This window comes from Meles meles, chromosome 4 (genome assembly GCF_922984935.1).
Source record: "Meles meles chromosome 4, mMelMel3.1 paternal haplotype, whole genome shotgun sequence".
Lineage (NCBI taxonomy): Eukaryota > Metazoa > Chordata > Mammalia > Carnivora > Mustelidae > Meles > Meles meles.
In genome coordinates this window covers 96,209,003-96,226,598 of record NC_060069.1, presented here as the reverse complement: position 1 = coordinate 96,226,598, position 17,596 = coordinate 96,209,003, and the positions used below count along the sequence as shown (strand labels likewise).

General features: G+C 39.4%; 1 protein-coding gene across 2 annotated transcripts; it reads right to left on the bottom strand.

The window, feature by feature from the left end:
• Positions 1-364: 364 nt before the first annotated feature.
• LRRC58 (leucine rich repeat containing 58) lies at positions 365-15,357 on the bottom strand. Of its 2 annotated transcripts, none has more exons than XM_046003748.1 (4): positions 14,416-15,357; positions 5,160-5,288; positions 4,329-4,606; positions 365-591 (listed from the first exon to the last, which is right to left on the bottom strand). In XM_046003748.1, exons 1-4 carry the CDS (start codon positions 14,913-14,915, stop codon positions 476-478), a joined length of 1,023 nt encoding a protein of 340 aa, XP_045859704.1. In that variant the 5' UTR covers positions 14,916-15,357; the 3' UTR covers positions 365-475. The 2 variants fall into 2 exon arrangements, with proteins under 2 accessions (XP_045859704.1, XP_045859703.1); XM_046003747.1 differs by having other exon boundaries at positions 365-684; positions 14,416-15,352.
• Between the last annotated feature and the right edge of the window lie 2,239 nt (positions 15,358-17,596).

Sequence of the window (17,596 nt, the reverse complement as noted above, 5' to 3'; positions counted from 1 at the left end):
CTGTGAGCTTATATGAATAGCTCTGTAATCTAGACACATGGGCAATACAAGAAGGGAGGGCTAATCCTGCTAAGGCATAGTGTTCAGTCTAAATCCAAGGACAGCTCTGGTAATAATTACAGCTCTGATCCTTTCTTTCTTCATCTCAACTGTCACACGTTACAGCACTCATGGTTTATTATAGCACTGCTCTTCAGAATACTCCATTGTGCCATGTGATTCATGCAAAACTTGAGTGAAAATTGCAAACAATCAGCTAAATTCGAAACCATTATTCAGAGTGAATTCTATTCAAAGAATCCAAACATGGAACTGGACTCATTCCTGCTGAATGGGAAGATAAAATACAAGATCTTTTCTATCATCTCCAACTCTTTCATGGACATTCAAGATGAAGATACCATTTCAAAGTCTTTTTCTTTCCAATCACCTTTGCTCAGTTCTTTTACATGTATCATACCACGCTGCATTCTTTTCAACCAAGAAGAACTTTTTGCATTCTGTGTGCAGCGACACTAGCTTCATCCTCTGAGTCAGATTCACTCTGGGATGTGGAGCTGTGAGAGGCAGAACTGCAAGGGGAAGAACATTCTGGGGAACATAAGTAGTGCATCAGTGGGAGGCGGTACTTCCCACAGAAGTCCACAAATTTAATTTGTCTGACACAGCAGTCAAAGTAGACTCCTACAGAGAAGGAATTAAGTACAAAATAATCATTACAAAGAGCCATTTCTTTTTCAACCCCTTCTCCAATATTCTGAAGAAAAGTCATATACAGTCTCCTTTTCTGTGAATTTTAAGCAGAAGCAATAGTTGCTTCTATAGCTATTTACAGAAATACCAGAAGGCCTTAGGGATGACAATTTGGCTACAAAGAGAAGGCCAGATAAGATTTATCTTAAAGGGAGCTGACATTAAAAGGATACTGTTAGTTAGCTTCTTTTCTCAGGGTGACTTGGTGAACAATGGCTGATGGAGAGATTATAGGATACCTAAAGTGTTCTTCCTCCACTCCCCAACCTATTCCTTGGTACTACCCTACTGGCAAGAAGCTTAAAAACCCCCCCACAAGGGACACCTGGGTGGCTCACTTGGTTAAGCAACTGCCTTGGGCTCAGGTCATGATCCCTCGGGAGTCTGCTTATTCCTCTCCTTCTGCCCTTCCCCACCACTCATTCTCTCATGCTCTTATGCTCTCTCTCTCTCTCAAATAAATAAATAAAATCTTTAAAAAAACCAAAAACCACAAAACTCCTTTAATAATGATCCTAAAAGATTTGTTGTCATACAAAAAAATTTGCAGAAAAGAGACAACTCTTGGTATTCTTGTTCTTATGTATTGGGAAGGGAAAATCTTACATTTCCACAGGCTCTAAATCTACAGGTTTCAGAGCTGTTTCATGAATGATCTCACTTGATTCTCACACAATTATATACTGTTAGGTAGACTGAAACACTATTCACCTTTTGCAATTCCTAATTTAGTGCCCCTGAGATGGGGCCCTTCAGCTAAGTAAAACTACAGCTAGAGCTGTGAGGAAAGCAGAGGATAATGTAGCTCAGGGTTCAGTATAACTGGAACACCTACAATACTGGGTCCCATCGCCCTTCTTTTTTTTTTTTTTTTAAGATTTTATTTATTTATTTGACAGACAGAGATCACAAGTAGGCAGAGAGGAGGCAGAGAGGAGGAAGCAGGCTCCCTGCTGAGCAGAGAGCCTGATGCGGGGTTTGATCCCAGGGTCCTGAGCCAAAGGCAGAGGCTTTAACCCACTGAGCCACCCAGGCGCCCCATCCCATCACCCTTCTGCAGAGCAATCTCAACTTCTATATTCTAATACTACTCTGTGTATCACATAAGGCTCTAAACTAAGAAGATGTGGTTCAAGCAAAGGAGAAACAATGATTTCTACTTACCTTTTTTCCCCCCATTAGCTTTCTAATTTTCTGATTGTGTAGTCAGTATAATTCATAGTTTAAAAAGGGGATTTTGTGGTATGTTACTATGAACAATTTAGGAAAGTAAAGTAATAAAGTAATAGACTGGTCAACGAATATTGATAGTAAATCCCCCCAAATGTGTTAGCATCCTAAAAAAAGATGGAAGTAATAAAATAAAGCCTTATAGAGTTACCCTGAGCTAGAACAGCACAATATTACCTTGTCATGTCTAGGATCTCAGACTCTACAAAGACAAAAAAAATCTCTCAAAATATAAATTTATTTTCGCTGGGGCACCCAGGTGACTCAGTTGGTTAAGATTTCGACTCTCGTTATGACTCAGGTGGTGATCACAGGGGTGGTGAGATCGAGCCCCTGCCCCACGCCGCTCAGGCTCTGTGTTCAGTGGGAAGACTGCTTGAAGATTCTCTCCCTCTGCCCCCCCACAACTCATGCACTCAAGCACATGTGCTCTCTAAAATAAATCAATCTTTAAAAAATTTTACTTTTCTTTAACTTAGTGTTCAATAGCTAATGAGTCTGGGGGCAGAAATGTCACTGGTCCAATTTTTGTATAATCTTGATTTTTAAACTAATGGTTTTTAAAGTATATTTGTTTCTAAGATAAAATACATCAGTATACTAAAAAAAGTCATTTAAAAAAGCATTTAAAAGAGAAAAGAGAATTCTTACAGAGGTCCATTTTTAGAAAAGGATATTTTCAAAGAACAGATTAGACATGTTATTATGCCCTAAGGCCTGGTGTGAATGCTGTCCCTCACCACTGTTAAAGCCAACTTGAGAGATGCCTGGGTGGCTCAGTCCAATAAGCTTCTGATTTTGGCTCAGGTCATAATCCCAGAGTCCTGGGATTAAGTCCTGCAACGGCTCCCTTCTCCCCCTGCTTGTGCACATGCTTGCTCTTGCTCTCTGATAAATAAATCCTTAAAAAAAAAAAAAGCCAACTTGGGAAAGGAGAGCTACAGAGAAAGCTAAGCACTTCTAATCTGGCACATCACAGCACCGCACCTTCTGCTTCTAAGAGTGAGTGGCCAGAAATGGCCCAGAGGATCACCTGTGTAAACCAAGAGTATCTTTTTTATTTTTTAATATTCTTTGAGGAACTTAAATCATTTTCTCTCTTTTAACCTTCAAACAGTTTCAAGACATGATGGGACTTCCAGGGAAATCTTACCTGGCTCTGATATCATTATGCAGCATCTCCTCAGCACCTATATTTCTCCTACAATGGTAAAAAACCTTCTGTACTCACATTTGATTAGATTTTTTAAAAGCAGTCTTTTATGAGAGACCCAAAATAAAATGACCTGCTATCAGTCACCAGCTCCCACCTACACACCCTGGCACTTCAGGCCTTTGTAACCAGGCCTCAATGTATCATCTACTTCTCTTTCATGTACCTCCCTAACTGTGTAATATTTGAGCCAAATTATTACTCATCCAATATTGTGCCCCATACTGTTTTGTCTCCAATTTTGCTCTCTCCAGCTGAAAAGTTTCTTATCCTCAATCTTACTTACCATATCAAAATACAACTCATCCTTCAGGAATCAGCTCATTTTTTCCAGATCTAATTAAATGTACTCTCTCCCTCCTTTGATTTCCAGTAGTACTTTGAACTCCTATTTTACTCTGCCTTACAGTCTATCATTTCTTTCATTCTCTCCAAATGCTATAAACTCAAGACATTTTTTTTAAAGATTTTATTTGTGAGAGAGAGAGAGAGTGAGTGTGTGAGCTTGAGCACAAGCAGGGGAAGCAATAGGCAGAGGGAGAAGCAGGCAGAACCTTGGGATCATGACCTGAGCCAAACGCAGATGTTTAACCAACTGAGCCACTCACATGTCCCTAAATTCAAGAAATTCTGAATCATGGATGTATAAGAATATAAAAGTCCAAGGTATATTCCAAAATTGGCACATCAACCAATTCTCCTACATTCTGAATCATAATCTATAAAGGTATCTGATACTCATAACAGTGGGTCTAGGAAAATGTCTTTCAAATAAATATGAACGGTAGCTAAATATTTTGGAGGCTCTTTTTAAACTATTACGACTGTTTATGTTTCCTTTGTGTTTCTTCTTATTTTACTAGCTTACTCTATTATCTTGTGACAATTCCAAGATATGATGAGACTTTCTGGGTACTTTCCTTCGTACGAATTGTAAAATACTTTAAAAAAAAAAAAGGGAAGGGAGAGGAGGAAAAAATGTCTTACTTTTCTGGTAAAAGGGTGAAAGGATAAGGGAAACAAAGAGGCTAAATGCCTTTCTCTGGAAGAAGATGACTAATTAAAAACACTTAGACTATCAATATAAAAAATAGCTAAATGAATGGGAAAGATATACACTGAATTAACTTACCTCCACACTTTGGGTTTGGGCAATTGCTGGCTAAGCTCAAGTATCTAAGAAGATTCTCGGGAAGATCGTAGGGAGTGTAGGAAATATTTCGAATTTTAATGGTCCGTGCAGCTAATTCCAGGAGAGTTGGAGGGTCATAGGTTAAATCTCTAACAAAACGAACAACCAATGGATTTCCTCGCAAACTCAATTCTTCCAAATGAATAAGGTTGAGGATCTCTCGAGGCAGGTATGTCAGCAAGTTATTGTGAAGACTGAGTGAACGAAGCGAATGCAACCTACAATGAATGCAGTACAAAAATTAATGGCAGTGAGCAAAGTAACTACAATGAAAGCTAAGTAAAGAACTTTGATTTCCCAAGCAATTAAGGCCAACAGAAGTAAAATAGAAAGGAGCTGAAACTAGACCAAAGTATAGACTTGTCAATATCATGAGATGACATCTGCCCATAGGATCTTACAGACTGTAGAATAATAATCAGTATTCTTACACGCTAGGCTGACATAAATGCTAGATTTAAAGATTTTTTTAGCATGCTTTATCATTCAGATACCTACAAGAAAGATTTAAAATGCAACAGAAATCACATTATTTCATCAGAATAAAAATGTTTCATATCAAATATAAAATCAGTAAAATTCCATAAAACCTGGGGAAATCTATGCCAAATTACTCTATTTTTGATTAGCAAAAACAGGCTAAACAAATATTTGAGACATTAACTGGGGAATTTAAAAGTAATGTTAAAAATAAGCAACTCAACTCATAGCAAACCTCAGAACTGTAATTCTCACGCATTATTTACTTTGAGAATGCCTAAAATTACTCACTGTGAAAGCTGAGGAGGCACACTTTGGATTTTGTTGTCACATAATACCAAGTAACTTAGAGAAGGCAGATTTGCTAATTCTGGTGGGATTTCTCTGATAAAGTTTCCTCCGAGATATAAACACTCTAAACTGTAAAAATAAGTGAACGAAAACAAAAATGTAAACAAAAATTGGACAAGATATCCCAAGGTCTTTATTACAACCAACACATTTCATTTATTCATTCAGCAAATGTTTTACCTAGGATCTGCTATATGCTATATCTAGAGAAATAATGCAATTTTCAGAGAGCTTATATTATAGGTAAGCAGGTAAGACATGCGATTATAATTAAACTCAAAACAAGGCCAAAAGTAAGTATAACCTGATTAAAATACCAAAATAAACAGAGCGATCCATAAATGATAGAGCAGTTTAAAAAAGCAGAGAAGTAAGAAAAGGACACAGTGCTCAGGACTGGCAAAAGCTTTGCAAAAATGTTGTGACTTCAGATGGACCATGAATTTGGCCCATGCAGATGGGAACAAAGAAGGCACTTCAGGTTGGAGGGGAGGGCTTTTACGGGACAATGGACACATCTTTTAAACAGAAGAGCAGAGTTCCTGTTGAAGAATCCAGAGAAAAGGCTGAAGGAAAGCCAGATTTTGTGCTGGTAGGCATGGATTTGATGCACTTTTTAGGCAATGGGAAAACCACTAACCTTTTCCTGAAAAGAGTGGGAAAACATGGCTGAACTCTACATTTTTTCTTTGTTCTTATTATAGCAAAAGCATTCTTCAGGAGCTTTCTAAATTAATTGTGTAAAACGACTACTATCATGAAATTAAAGTTCCAGATAGTTACCTTATTTTCCATCAAATCACCAACATTTTAGGCATAGCATTCTTTTAAGCATAGCATTTAGACTAGCTTTTTTTTTTTTTTTTTTTTTAGACTAGCATTCTTTTAAGATACCTTTGAATGTGGGGAAAAAATAGCCACTAAACTATTACCCTAACTTCCAGGATAAGAATTACTTGGGATACTTTTAAAGCTGCAAATTCCAGGCCCCATCCAGATTCACTAAATCAGATTTCCAGGGTAAGATCTTACGATATAAGGTTAAGAGAGTAAGGGTAAAAGGTAAAGCCAAGTTACTCTGCAGGGCTACAGCTAATTACAAATCCATAATTAGCAAATTAAGAGTGCTTCTTACCATATAACCCTGCCAACACTTATTATTGTTTGCTTTAAATTTTATTTACTTTTTTAATTATGTGAAAAATTGAACCATTTGTTCTTTTAATTTGCAGCTCTCTAGTTATTAATGAATTCAGCATCTCTGTATGTTTTTGGCCATTTGTGTATCTTTTTAGAGGATTGCCTGTTCTTATTTTTTACCCATTTTCTCACGGGTTTATATGGTTTTCTGTTATTAATTTGTTGGGAGCTTTGTTGTTAAATATATGTTCCGCATAACCTTGTTCCTCTGTGACCTAGAGCATGGTCTATTTTTGTTCAGATTTTGCATGTGTAAAATGAATGTGGAGCTACTAGTATTAACTTATTAACTGTGCAACCCAAAATTTTTATAGCCTCTCTGATTATTTTGTCTCCTTGCTCTGATGGTTAGTCTTCTGCCAGAACCTCAGTTTTCCTTCTTCCCTTTATAATGACCAAACTTTGCTCTTTCCCCTTAAAATATGGAAGCTATAACACAAATAAATCTTTGCTGAACTGTTCCTTAACTCACAAGAAGCATTTCTCTTTTTTCCTTTTAATCCATTTGTCTTAAAATCTATTTCTTTTAATTATCAATATTGCCTCTTGGTTTTATTTTTATTTGTACTCATTTCATTTAAACCACCATTCACCAGTATAAGAACTTAAGCCAGTTACTTATTCTTGTTATGCCTGTTTCTTCCTCTTCAAAATGGAATAATGTTATATATTAAACAAAGTGCCTAGTTAACAAATATGAACTAGGCATCTACCATGTGCCAGGCACCATTCTAGGGAACACAGTATAAATAAGACCGAATTCTTGACCTTACAGTCTAGTGAGATAGATAATAACTCAGTGAATGTGCATGTATTATGTCTGAGGGCTTTAAGTGTTACCTCCCTAAAAAGGGAGGTAATCAGATGGTAATGGAAGTGAAATTCTAGACAGGGTGGTTAGGAAAGGTTTCTTTTAGATGACATTTGAACAGAAATCTGAATGAAATGAATGAGTACAAATTCCTAAGATAGAAAATTCTTGGTGTGTTGCTATTTGTGAGTACATGAAGGTGGTAGAAGGGGGAGAGTGGTGGTCAGAGAGGTAGCATGGGCCTTTTGGGCCTCAGTAAGGATTCTGAATTTTATCCTAAGTAGGAAGGATTTTGAACAAAGTTATGTAACTTTACTTACACTTTAGAAAGATCACTGTGTCTACTGTGTGGAAAGTAGCTTAGTAAGTGGTGGGGAGCAGAGAGCACAATGGGAGGAGTTGAAGTTGGATGACCAGACTGCAGCCTAATGAGGTAGTACAGACATGAAATGATAGAGATTTCCTTGGTACATCTTTTTCTATCCCATTATTTTTAATTTATTGGGGTATTTCTATTTTAAGTGTAACCCTTAAAAGCAGGATGCAACTTGATTTTGATAAGTTTAGACCTGTGTTTTCTGTTAACACGGTATACCTAAATATCTTTTTTCTCTTCTGCTCTTTTGTGGTATTTCATTCAAGTTTCTCTTCTTCCCATTCTCTCTCTACTATTTTGATCTGTATATGCTATTTCTGTCTTGCTAGTAGTTACCCCTTGAATTTGCTTTGCTCTCCCTCTCACTCCCAAACACACAACCATGCTCCTTTCTGTTCTTCTCCTCATACCATCTAGAATTAGATCTTGAGTTGAAAATAAATTTATTTCCAATTAATAACTATTCAAATTCATCAATATGTTTTACCAATTTCTTTGTTCAGCATTGTTTTTGGAGCTTGTTATTTTATTTATAATTCCAAATTTTATTAAAATTAGTTCTCGGGGCACCTGGGTGTCTCAGTCGGTTAAGCATCTGTCTTCAGCTTGGGTCATGTGCCTAGGATCCTGGGCTCGAGCCCCGAGTCAGGCTACCTGCTCAGTGGAGAACCTGCTTCTGCCTCTCCTCTCAGCTCATCCTCTCTCTCTCTCTCTCTGTTTCCCTTGCTATCTCTGTGTCTCTCGCTCTCTCTCTCTCTCTTGCTCTCTCAAAAAAAGGAAAAAAAGTTAGCTTAGAGTCTCGGGGCACCTGGGTGGCTCAGTGGGTTAAAGCCTCTGCCTTCAGCTCAGGTCATGATCCCAGGGTCCTGGGATCAAGCCCCGCATCAGGCTCTCTGCTCAGTGGGAAGCCTGCTTCCTCCTCTCTCTCTGCCTGCCTCTCTGCCTACTTGTGATCTCTGACAAATAAGTAAATTTTTAAAATCTTAAAAAAAATTATTTCTGATACTCAAAAATAGGTTGGCCCTAGATAAGCTTGTTTTCAAGCTGTGAGGTATAAACGCGCTATGCTAGTAAAGACCTTGCTATTTGTTTTAAAGTCCATTTTTCTTGGAGTATATATTTAACAAGTTTTTCTGTAAGGACCATGGTTGTTAATCTTTGAATTCTTTGTCTTTTATGCTTTTATCTCTTTCCTTCCCTGTTGAGTAACAGCTTGGCTAGGCATAAAATTCTAGGTTGATACTACTTTTCTTTAGCACTAAGAAGATACTATTCCATTATCTTACTACAGCCAGTATTACTATTGTTCCTCTGTAGGTAATCAGTTTTTTTCTCATTAGGAGCCATTAGGGTCTTTTTTCTCTTGTTCTAACGCTGTACTGTAATGTTGCAAGATATCAGGTTAGAGTGGTCTTCCTTTAATTATGGGGAATTGTTAGCTACTATTACATCAAGCCTTTCCTACATAGCCTTTCCTACATTTTCCTACATACCTTACATAGCCTTTCCTACATTTTCTCTATTCTCTTTCTACAATTCTTACTAAACAGCAGTTTGAATTTCAGGATCAATTTTACAAGAAAGAAACATTCTTTTCATATTCTCCATTTCTTTTCTTTTTTTTTAAAGATTTTATTTATTTGTGAGAAAGAGAGTGAGAGAGCACACAAGCAGGGAAGGGGCAGAGGGAGAGGAAGAAGCAGATTCCCAGCTGAGCAGGGAGGCTGACACAGTAGGGCTTGATCCCAGGACTCTGGGATTACAACTTAAGCCACCCAGGCACCCCTTTACTCTCCATTTCTTTATTTTTTTTTGTGCTGCATTCCAGGAGAATACCTCAGTAAGGTCTTTTAGCTTAATGATTCATTCATCAGCTGACTTCAGTATACTATCTGGCACACTGAGTTCACAATTACCTTTTTTTTCATTTCTAGGAATTCTAACTGGGGTTTTCATAATTGTTGGTTTTTAACTTTCTTATTCTTGTTTCGTTGATGAAGTTTCTACATTCACCTTTCTGAAGTTAGAGACCATACTTACTTTAAAGTCCTTTAGAGTAACTTACACGTTTTTTCTTAGGCACAATTTCATTTGTCAAATTTCTATCTGTCTTTCATAATCTCAGACTTTCTTGATATGTAGTGATTTTAAAAAGCTATACTGAATCTTAAGTTTTGTCAATTTAAAAATATATTCATACTTTTTCCTATTTCTGATTGTGCAAATCTTTCCAAGATTGCATCTCTCTTTTGAATTATAATGCTTAGTATAACTAAGCAGACAACTTTAATCCTGATGTTATTTTTTTCTCTTTCAAAGATTATCTTGTAGAAAAAATCAACTGTTTAGATATAAGACTGAATTCTCCTAAACGTAAATGTCTGAATGCTGGTTAGAAAAAACAAATAAACAAACAAACAAACAAATGCTGGTTAGAAAAAACAAACAAACAAACAACAAAAAAACACAAAAAGTTCCTGAGTAGGATTATTTGATCTACCAAATATGGTGTAAGTTAATGCTTGATTACTCAGAAATCTCTCTTTTTCTGAGGGTAGCTACTAGAATAGAATAGAGAAGAATAGAAAGAACATTTGGAACCCAAATCACAGAAATTATCCCAGAAAAGGATAGTCTCTTTAATGAGAAGACTATCTGGGGAAAAATTTAGCAATCCTGAGAGTCCTTTTATAAAGAATTTAATAGTCAAATAATAAATAACAATTTGCCACAGAGTCTAATGATGGGGAAAAGAAAATAAGGTGAAGAAAGGGGAAAGTGAGTCAGAGCAAATTTAAATCTTGTCCTTTCTATTTGAGTCAAAAATTGAGAGAAATTAGTCTGGTTGTTAGTTATGACTCAATGTCTGCTTCTATCAATGCTTTGGAGTGTACACAGAAAGAAAGGATGCCAAACTTTAGTAATTACTGTAACTTTATCAGAAAAATATCTGATGTTCTAAAAAATAACTAAGCCCACTATTTCAAAATCATATAAATTCTCTGTGGTTGTCATTAATCAGAGTACACAACCAGCATATTAAATTTATACTTTCAGACCTATTTCTCACTTTGAAACTCAAATAATTTCCGAGGTTTTATGGACTTGAAGCCTTTCAGTTATTTGGGCAAATTAAACTTCTAAGACACATTCTACTGTTTCCAAAAATGCTTTTGAAAGGAGAAAAGAAACTACTGTTGAATTTTAAGCAAAACTGTAATGTTTAAAAGTTCTTGTGGCATATATCTGTCAACATTGCACTTCTGTTCATCGGGCTTGGAACAAGTCTATTTTTTACAGTTTGATGAATATCGAAACAGAAAAGTCATTTACAGAATTTATAAAATTCTTCCCTTTCTTTCTGTTTAGCATTAACCCACCAATGTTAAATTTGTTTCTTGGAAAGGTATCTTGATTCTCCAATCCTTAGGGATACTGAAGTGGGTACCTTTTTTCTAGCAAGGCCAATGACCCACTGAAAAAAATAGATGAGGCCCTTAATGCCAATAACTTTAACCAGAGGTATAAGTAGAAAATATTTTGCTCCTCCACCCAAATAAAAATGACATTAAGAGGGGCACCTGGGTGGCTTAGTTGGTTAAGTATCTGCCTTCAGCTCAGGTCATAATCAGGGTTCTGGGATCCAGCCCTGAATCAGACTCCTTGCTCAGTGGGGAGCCTATTTCTCCCTCTCCCTGTCTGCTGCTTCCTCTGCTTATGCTCTCTCTTGCTTGTTATCTCTCCTCTGTCAAATAAATACATCTTTAAAAAATGACATTAACAAAAATATAAATTCGTTCTACATTACGGTTGGTTAAAGGGAGATGGAATTCCAGCGAGACAGCTTTGTACAAGAAGGCAGGACATAGGAAGAGATAAGATAAGAACCATACATCTGTGGATAAAGAAAGTAGTTTTCTTGAGGGAGCATCCCTGTATTGAATCATTTTTAAATATTATCACTCTCCACAAGTACATGAACCACATGAATCTCATTGCCACTATCTGGCTTCAAGCAAGTGACTGATACTAAATCTCAGTTTCTTCATCTGTTAAAAAAGAAGGGGGAGCGGGGGGGGTGGGGGGCAGAGTGAATCAGGCCATTGTCCAGGTTGTTTCTACTTCTAAGATTGTGTTTTTACTTCTAAGATTTTATTTCTACATGACCCTTTTAGCCTACAGTCACCTAGAATTTAAATTTGGAGCATGGCCTAAACCTTTACTGATTCTTATCAGTAAAGAGAAATGGAGCATAAAACTGAAAAATGAAAAACACTGAAAAAAAGATCCCATACGCAACTGGAGCCAAAGGTACAATGACCAAAAAGCGTAGTTAATTAGCTAGAAAATCAGGTCAACCACGTAAACAGTTTTGACCAATCCTCCTGATCGCATATGTAACAGAAGTCAGAAGGATTAGGTTCTAGCCCCATTCTGTCACAGTAGAAAATTCCTGGGTTTGGACTCAGAGATCCCGAGATCAAATCCAATTCTACCACTCATTGGCTTTGGGTTCTTGTAACTTAACCTCTCAAAGCCTCAGTTTCTTCTTCTCATCTCACCAAGGCATTGTGAGAACTAAAAAGGATATTTAGAGCCTCTACTGCAGGGCCTACAGCATTGTAAGTACTCAATAAATAGGATTTTTGCCTACCTTTCCCCCCATGTAATGGAAATAAGTGCTCTAGGTTTTTCTTAGTATGTTAAGAAGACTCAAATGAGAAGGTTGGAATTATGTAACTTCACAATTAGGAGGAACCAAGGATTGTCAATTTTATGTCTAAATCTCTGTCCAAGTTTTCTATATTTCTTAATATCTTTCCTAGTATCACCCAGGTGTAAGTGACCATCATCTCTCTTGCTACTAGAATGACCTCCTTCTAAGCAGCCCTCAAAATCTCTTTTCATCTCTCCACCCTCTCCACACTTCATTGCTGCACAGCAAAAAGGCTGATGTGCTTAGAACTTTCCCATGTGTACTTAGAATAAAATCCAAACTTTACCATGGCCTTCAAGATCCAACATGGCCTGGGATTGGTCCAAGTTTCTGTTTGCCAACTTTCACTCTTGGCCATTTTTCACTATGCTCTAGTACAATGTCCTCCTTTCAAAATGTTGGCCTTCAGTTCCCCTTGCCTTCTGGCGTTTACATGCACTGTTCCTTTTACCTAGACTGAACCCACCCCACCCTCTCCTAGTTAATTCTTAGTCTTCCTTCAAAATTCCCAATTCTCCATTCTCAATTCAAATGTTACCTGTCCAAGGACCAAAGTCAGGTCCCTTTGTTATTTCAAGGCACTCCACTTGTCTTCATAGAACTTACAAAAACTGTAATTAAAAATGAGGTTTATAATTCATTGTTTAATGTCTCCAATTAGTATGTTCACTCCAGGAGAACAGGACCATGTTCACCACTGTATCCCCAGTACCTAGGACAGTGCCTGACCCATGGTAAGTACTTCATAAATATCTGTTGATGAGTCAATGGACATCTTGTCCTAATGCCTTATTTTTCAGATTAGGAAGCTGTAGTCAGGATATGTTAAGTGACCTGCCTAAGGGCGGGACACCAAGAGTTCTTATTCTCAGGCCAGTGTTCTTTTCACTATACTTATCTCTTTCTAGTTCTAATATTCTGTTATCTCAGAAAATTCAATAAAGGATGTGGAAATATTTTACAGATGACAAACATTGTGGTTTTTTTTTTTTCCCCCCACTTTGGACAATACACTTGCTCTTGCTCTACATCTCACACCCTGAAAAGAATTTTTAGAAAACTTTTGCTATCCTGCTTTTCTGTTTCCTCCTTCCATTTAATTCAATATCTATTTATTTACTGAATAATCTGGTGAGGCAGACCTCTGAACAAGGAATTATAATCAATAAGGTAAATGCAATGGTAGGATGAATGAGGTACACAGGAAATCCAGTTCAGCTAATAACTGTCCAGGAACCAGTAAAGGAAGAAAAGAGACAACCCTGGAAGTAGGTTCTGAAGGATGAACAGGAGTTCGTCAGATGCAGGCAACATTCCAGGCAAAGGGAACTGCACATGTACAGAGGCCCTGCGTCCATTCGCCGTGTATTTAGTAAGTGCCCCTATGGTGCTGGTGAACTGCATGGCTCACTGAATCTCACAAACAGTGCTAATATTGCTACAGGAAGAGGATAGCAGGAAATGGAGCGGGAAACGGGTTTGGTCAGAGTATCTTGTCTGTCATGCTGAAAGGCATGGAAAACCCCCACAGACGTCAGAGCAGGGAAGTGACCACCTCAGACTGACATTTGTTCGAGTACCTACTCCGTTGGGATCACTACCCCTCAACACCCCCCGGAACCCAAGAAAAAAGAAAAACTGCTTCGAAAATCTGCTTAGGGTGGGGCACCTGAGTGGCTCAGCGGGTTAAGCCTCTGCATTCGGCTCAGGTCATGATCCCAGGATCTTGGGATAGAGCCCCGCATCGGGCTCTCTGCTCAGTGTGAAGCCTGCTTCCTCCTCTCTGCCTGCCCCTCTGCCTACTTGTGATTTCTGTCTGTCAAATAAATAAATAAAAATTAAAAAAAAAAAAGAAAGAAAATCTGCTTAGGGTGAACACAATCCCAAACGGTGTCACACATGCGATATTACCGGATCTTCCCTTAAAACTCGCTGAGATGGCGGGGCAGTGACCACTGCCAAACAGTTAAAGAGCGAGCCTGGAAGGCGGTTGGTTACGTGACAAATGACCGGCGCCCAGACCAGGCCTAGCACTCCGGCGCTCCTGGACACCGCCCCAGGCTTCCCTACTTTGGGGCAGGGACCCGCTCACCTCTGCAAGTTCTCGATCTCGGCCGGGATGCTCTGCAGCTGGTTGCCACCCAGGCTGAGGGTCTGCAGCGCGCGGAGCTCCAGCAACGACGCGGGCACCTCCTGGAAGCAGTTCCCGCTGAGGTTGAGCATCTGGAGGCTGCGGCAGAGCGGCGACTGGGCCAGGCCCTTGGGCAGCGCGCCGGGGCCGCCCAGCCGGTTGTTCTTGGCCAGCAGCGTGCGCAGGCCGCTCAGCGCGAGCAGCTCCGGCCCAAGCGCGGTCAGCGCGTTGCCGCTCACGTCCAACAGCTGGAGGTGCTGGAAGCCGCTGCTCAGCGCCCGCGGCAGCGACACCAGACGGTTATGAGGCAGCAGCAGCCGGAGCAGCGCCTCACGGGCGCCGCGCCGCTCCTCGCCCCACGCCTCCAGCTCCAACTCCACAGTCTCCGGGGACATGCTGAGGCGGGACAAGTTCAGTTCGGCCTCCCCCGCCGTGGACACCGCCGCTCCGGCCTCCCCCATCCCGGCCGCCGCGGGGCCCCTGGCCCCGGAACCGAAGGGCGCCGCGCGCAACCCACAGGCCAGGAGCTCCGCGGCGCCCCGGAACTTGAACCGAGGGCTGCGTCGGAAGTGGCGCGGGCGGGCGCTAACCCCGCGGGCCCCAGCCGAGTCACGCGACGCTAGGCGGCAGGGTGCGCGCGCCGCTTGGCTGGGGGAAGCGGCTGTGTTTCACGTGGCGCGCGGCACCGAGAAGGGGTGCCGGCGGGGGCAGAGGCCGGGTGGCCGCGCGGTTGTCCTTTGAACCCCGGGGGGGGTTTCAACAGCCGCGGTTTATAGTCGCTGGAGTCCGGTTGACGTGTCCCCAGAGGGCAGGACTGCCTGGGTAAACAGCCCAGGGACTGTTTAATTATCTGGCCTTGAGGGTTTGCGCGTCAATGTGCACCGCCCCCTTGGTTCCCAGTTTAGGAGTGGGGCCCCTACTCTGCGGGATTCTGTGAGAACACAGGAATTTAGTGGTGAGTCAGCTTCATTACAGCAAGCCCCAGGAATTTAAAGGCGCGGGATTAACCGAGACGGCTTCAAAGTGCAAAGACAGCTGGACTAGAAATCAGAACCTCCGGATCCTACCTCGGGTTCTGCTATTAAATAAGCCTTGTGTCCTTGGACAAAGAATTTGATTTGTTTCAACATCCGTAGAGTATGGAGAGTAACCTGTCCTGTTTGCCCTGCAGGGTTAGTTTCTTTTTGAAACACGATAAAAGTAAGGTATACCAAGTAAGGGCGTTTCTACATTTTAGCTATAGAAGCATTTCTGGGGTTTTTGGGTTAAGTTGTGGCTAGAAATGCATTTGGGAGCTATGGAAGAGGTTAGATAGCTCAAATTGATCAGTTTAAGAACTAAGGAAGCAGTGAGATTTTACTGCAGATTAAAACTACGATTAGTTGGCAAAATCCCGACTCTGGCTTTAATTTGTACTTCTAATTAATGTATCTGGCCTAAGCTCGGTCTTTTCTGAAATTACTTTTTATAATTTTGGAAAGTGGTAAGTAGAGCCGAGAAAAATACTTGGCAAATTTTTTACAAACCTTATGCATATAAATGTTCAAAGATTGTATAAAGTCAATGACATTAAGTTGCCTTCCTCCTAAAAAGAATAAAGTAACTTTTTTCTTGCCACTCATTTGTGTGAGAAATTTACGCCTCTTACCTCCTGCCAAATTTTAATTTCTGCTTGAGTTACAGTAAGCAGGAGGATGTACTTTGTCAGTTTAAATCAGAAATAGAATGTTTTTAAAGACTGTTTTAAGGCCAGAAATGGAATGTTTTAAAACCTGTTTCATAAGGGTACTCTTAAAAATTAGACTTTGTCTTGGATCAAGATCACACATTGGCAAGAGCCCTCATATGTGAAAAGTACAAATACTCAATACAGTTTTATGTGCTATGTGTCTGTGATAAAAATTAAGTGACAAGAATTTAACATGAGGAAAAAATGATTTGAATGTGATTCAGAAATAGTTAAGATTACAAATCAGTGAAATGAAGGGGGGAGATGGAAATAGCCTCAAGTAGTAGAGAATGAAGTTGCCTGAAAAAAAGTCTTGAAGCAATGTTCAGATTAATGTGAGAATCTTCTTTTTCTCATTATAATAAGCCCTATCTCAGCTACCATGGTTGCATCTCTCTTCCCAGCAGCCAGATAAGTCTAAACTCAGCAGTGGGCCTTAAAACTATTCAGGCAGCCTGTAAGTTCTGAAAACCCTGTGGGAGGTGAAGGAGCATCGGTGGCTTCTTGTCCTTCACAGTGATGTCTAGCTTCAGCATCTAGTTGAAGGAAGTGTCAGAGACGCAGTGGGGGTTCTGGAGAGTGTGAAGGGCAGAGGAGACAGCATAATGCATCATCTAGGGAGAGGGATATGAATTTCAGGAAATTGTGAGAGTATATGGCATGTTGGTCCACTTATCAAAACTTAACCATCAACACTGAAAAGAAATTTTAAAAATAGAATAATTTAAAAATTTAAATTTTTGAATTAAATTTAATTACTTAATTTAATTTTAAATTTTAATTTTTAAAAATTTAAAAATTTTAAATTTAAGAAATTTAAGAAATTTAAGAAATAGAATATTCTTTAAAAAAAGAATATTTAAAAAATAAAAAATTTTTAAAAAACCTCCTTAACCATCAAGAGTTTGACTCTTGGGTCAAACTGACTATATTTAGGATAAGTCTGATTAGGATGTTATTGAAAAAAGAAGGGACATCAAATGAAGGGCACTTCCTCCTTCAGCTATCCTGTCTGCATTTCCTGGGGACAGGAAGTGTGTCTATTTTATTTACCAGGGCACCCCTCCCTGACACATAGTATGTGCTCAATAAATAGTGAGTAAATGAAATAAATTCACGAATAGGTTTGGGCATACCTGATTAAGATGGTCTTATTGCCCAACTGACTGTGGAAAAAACAGGAAATAAGCTAAGTGGAGAATCCTTTCCTAAACGAAACTAGCTGGTTTCAGATCCTACCTCTGGACATCAGATTTCTCTTATTTAATTCTGATTTTGTTACTTAATCTCTTTAAGCTTTGATTATGAAGACTATTATCTGTTTCTAGAGTCATTATAAGGCTATATCTAAACTGCTTACCATAGTACGTAGTTCAAAGTAAATACTCCATGAGTAGTGGCGATTATTATTAT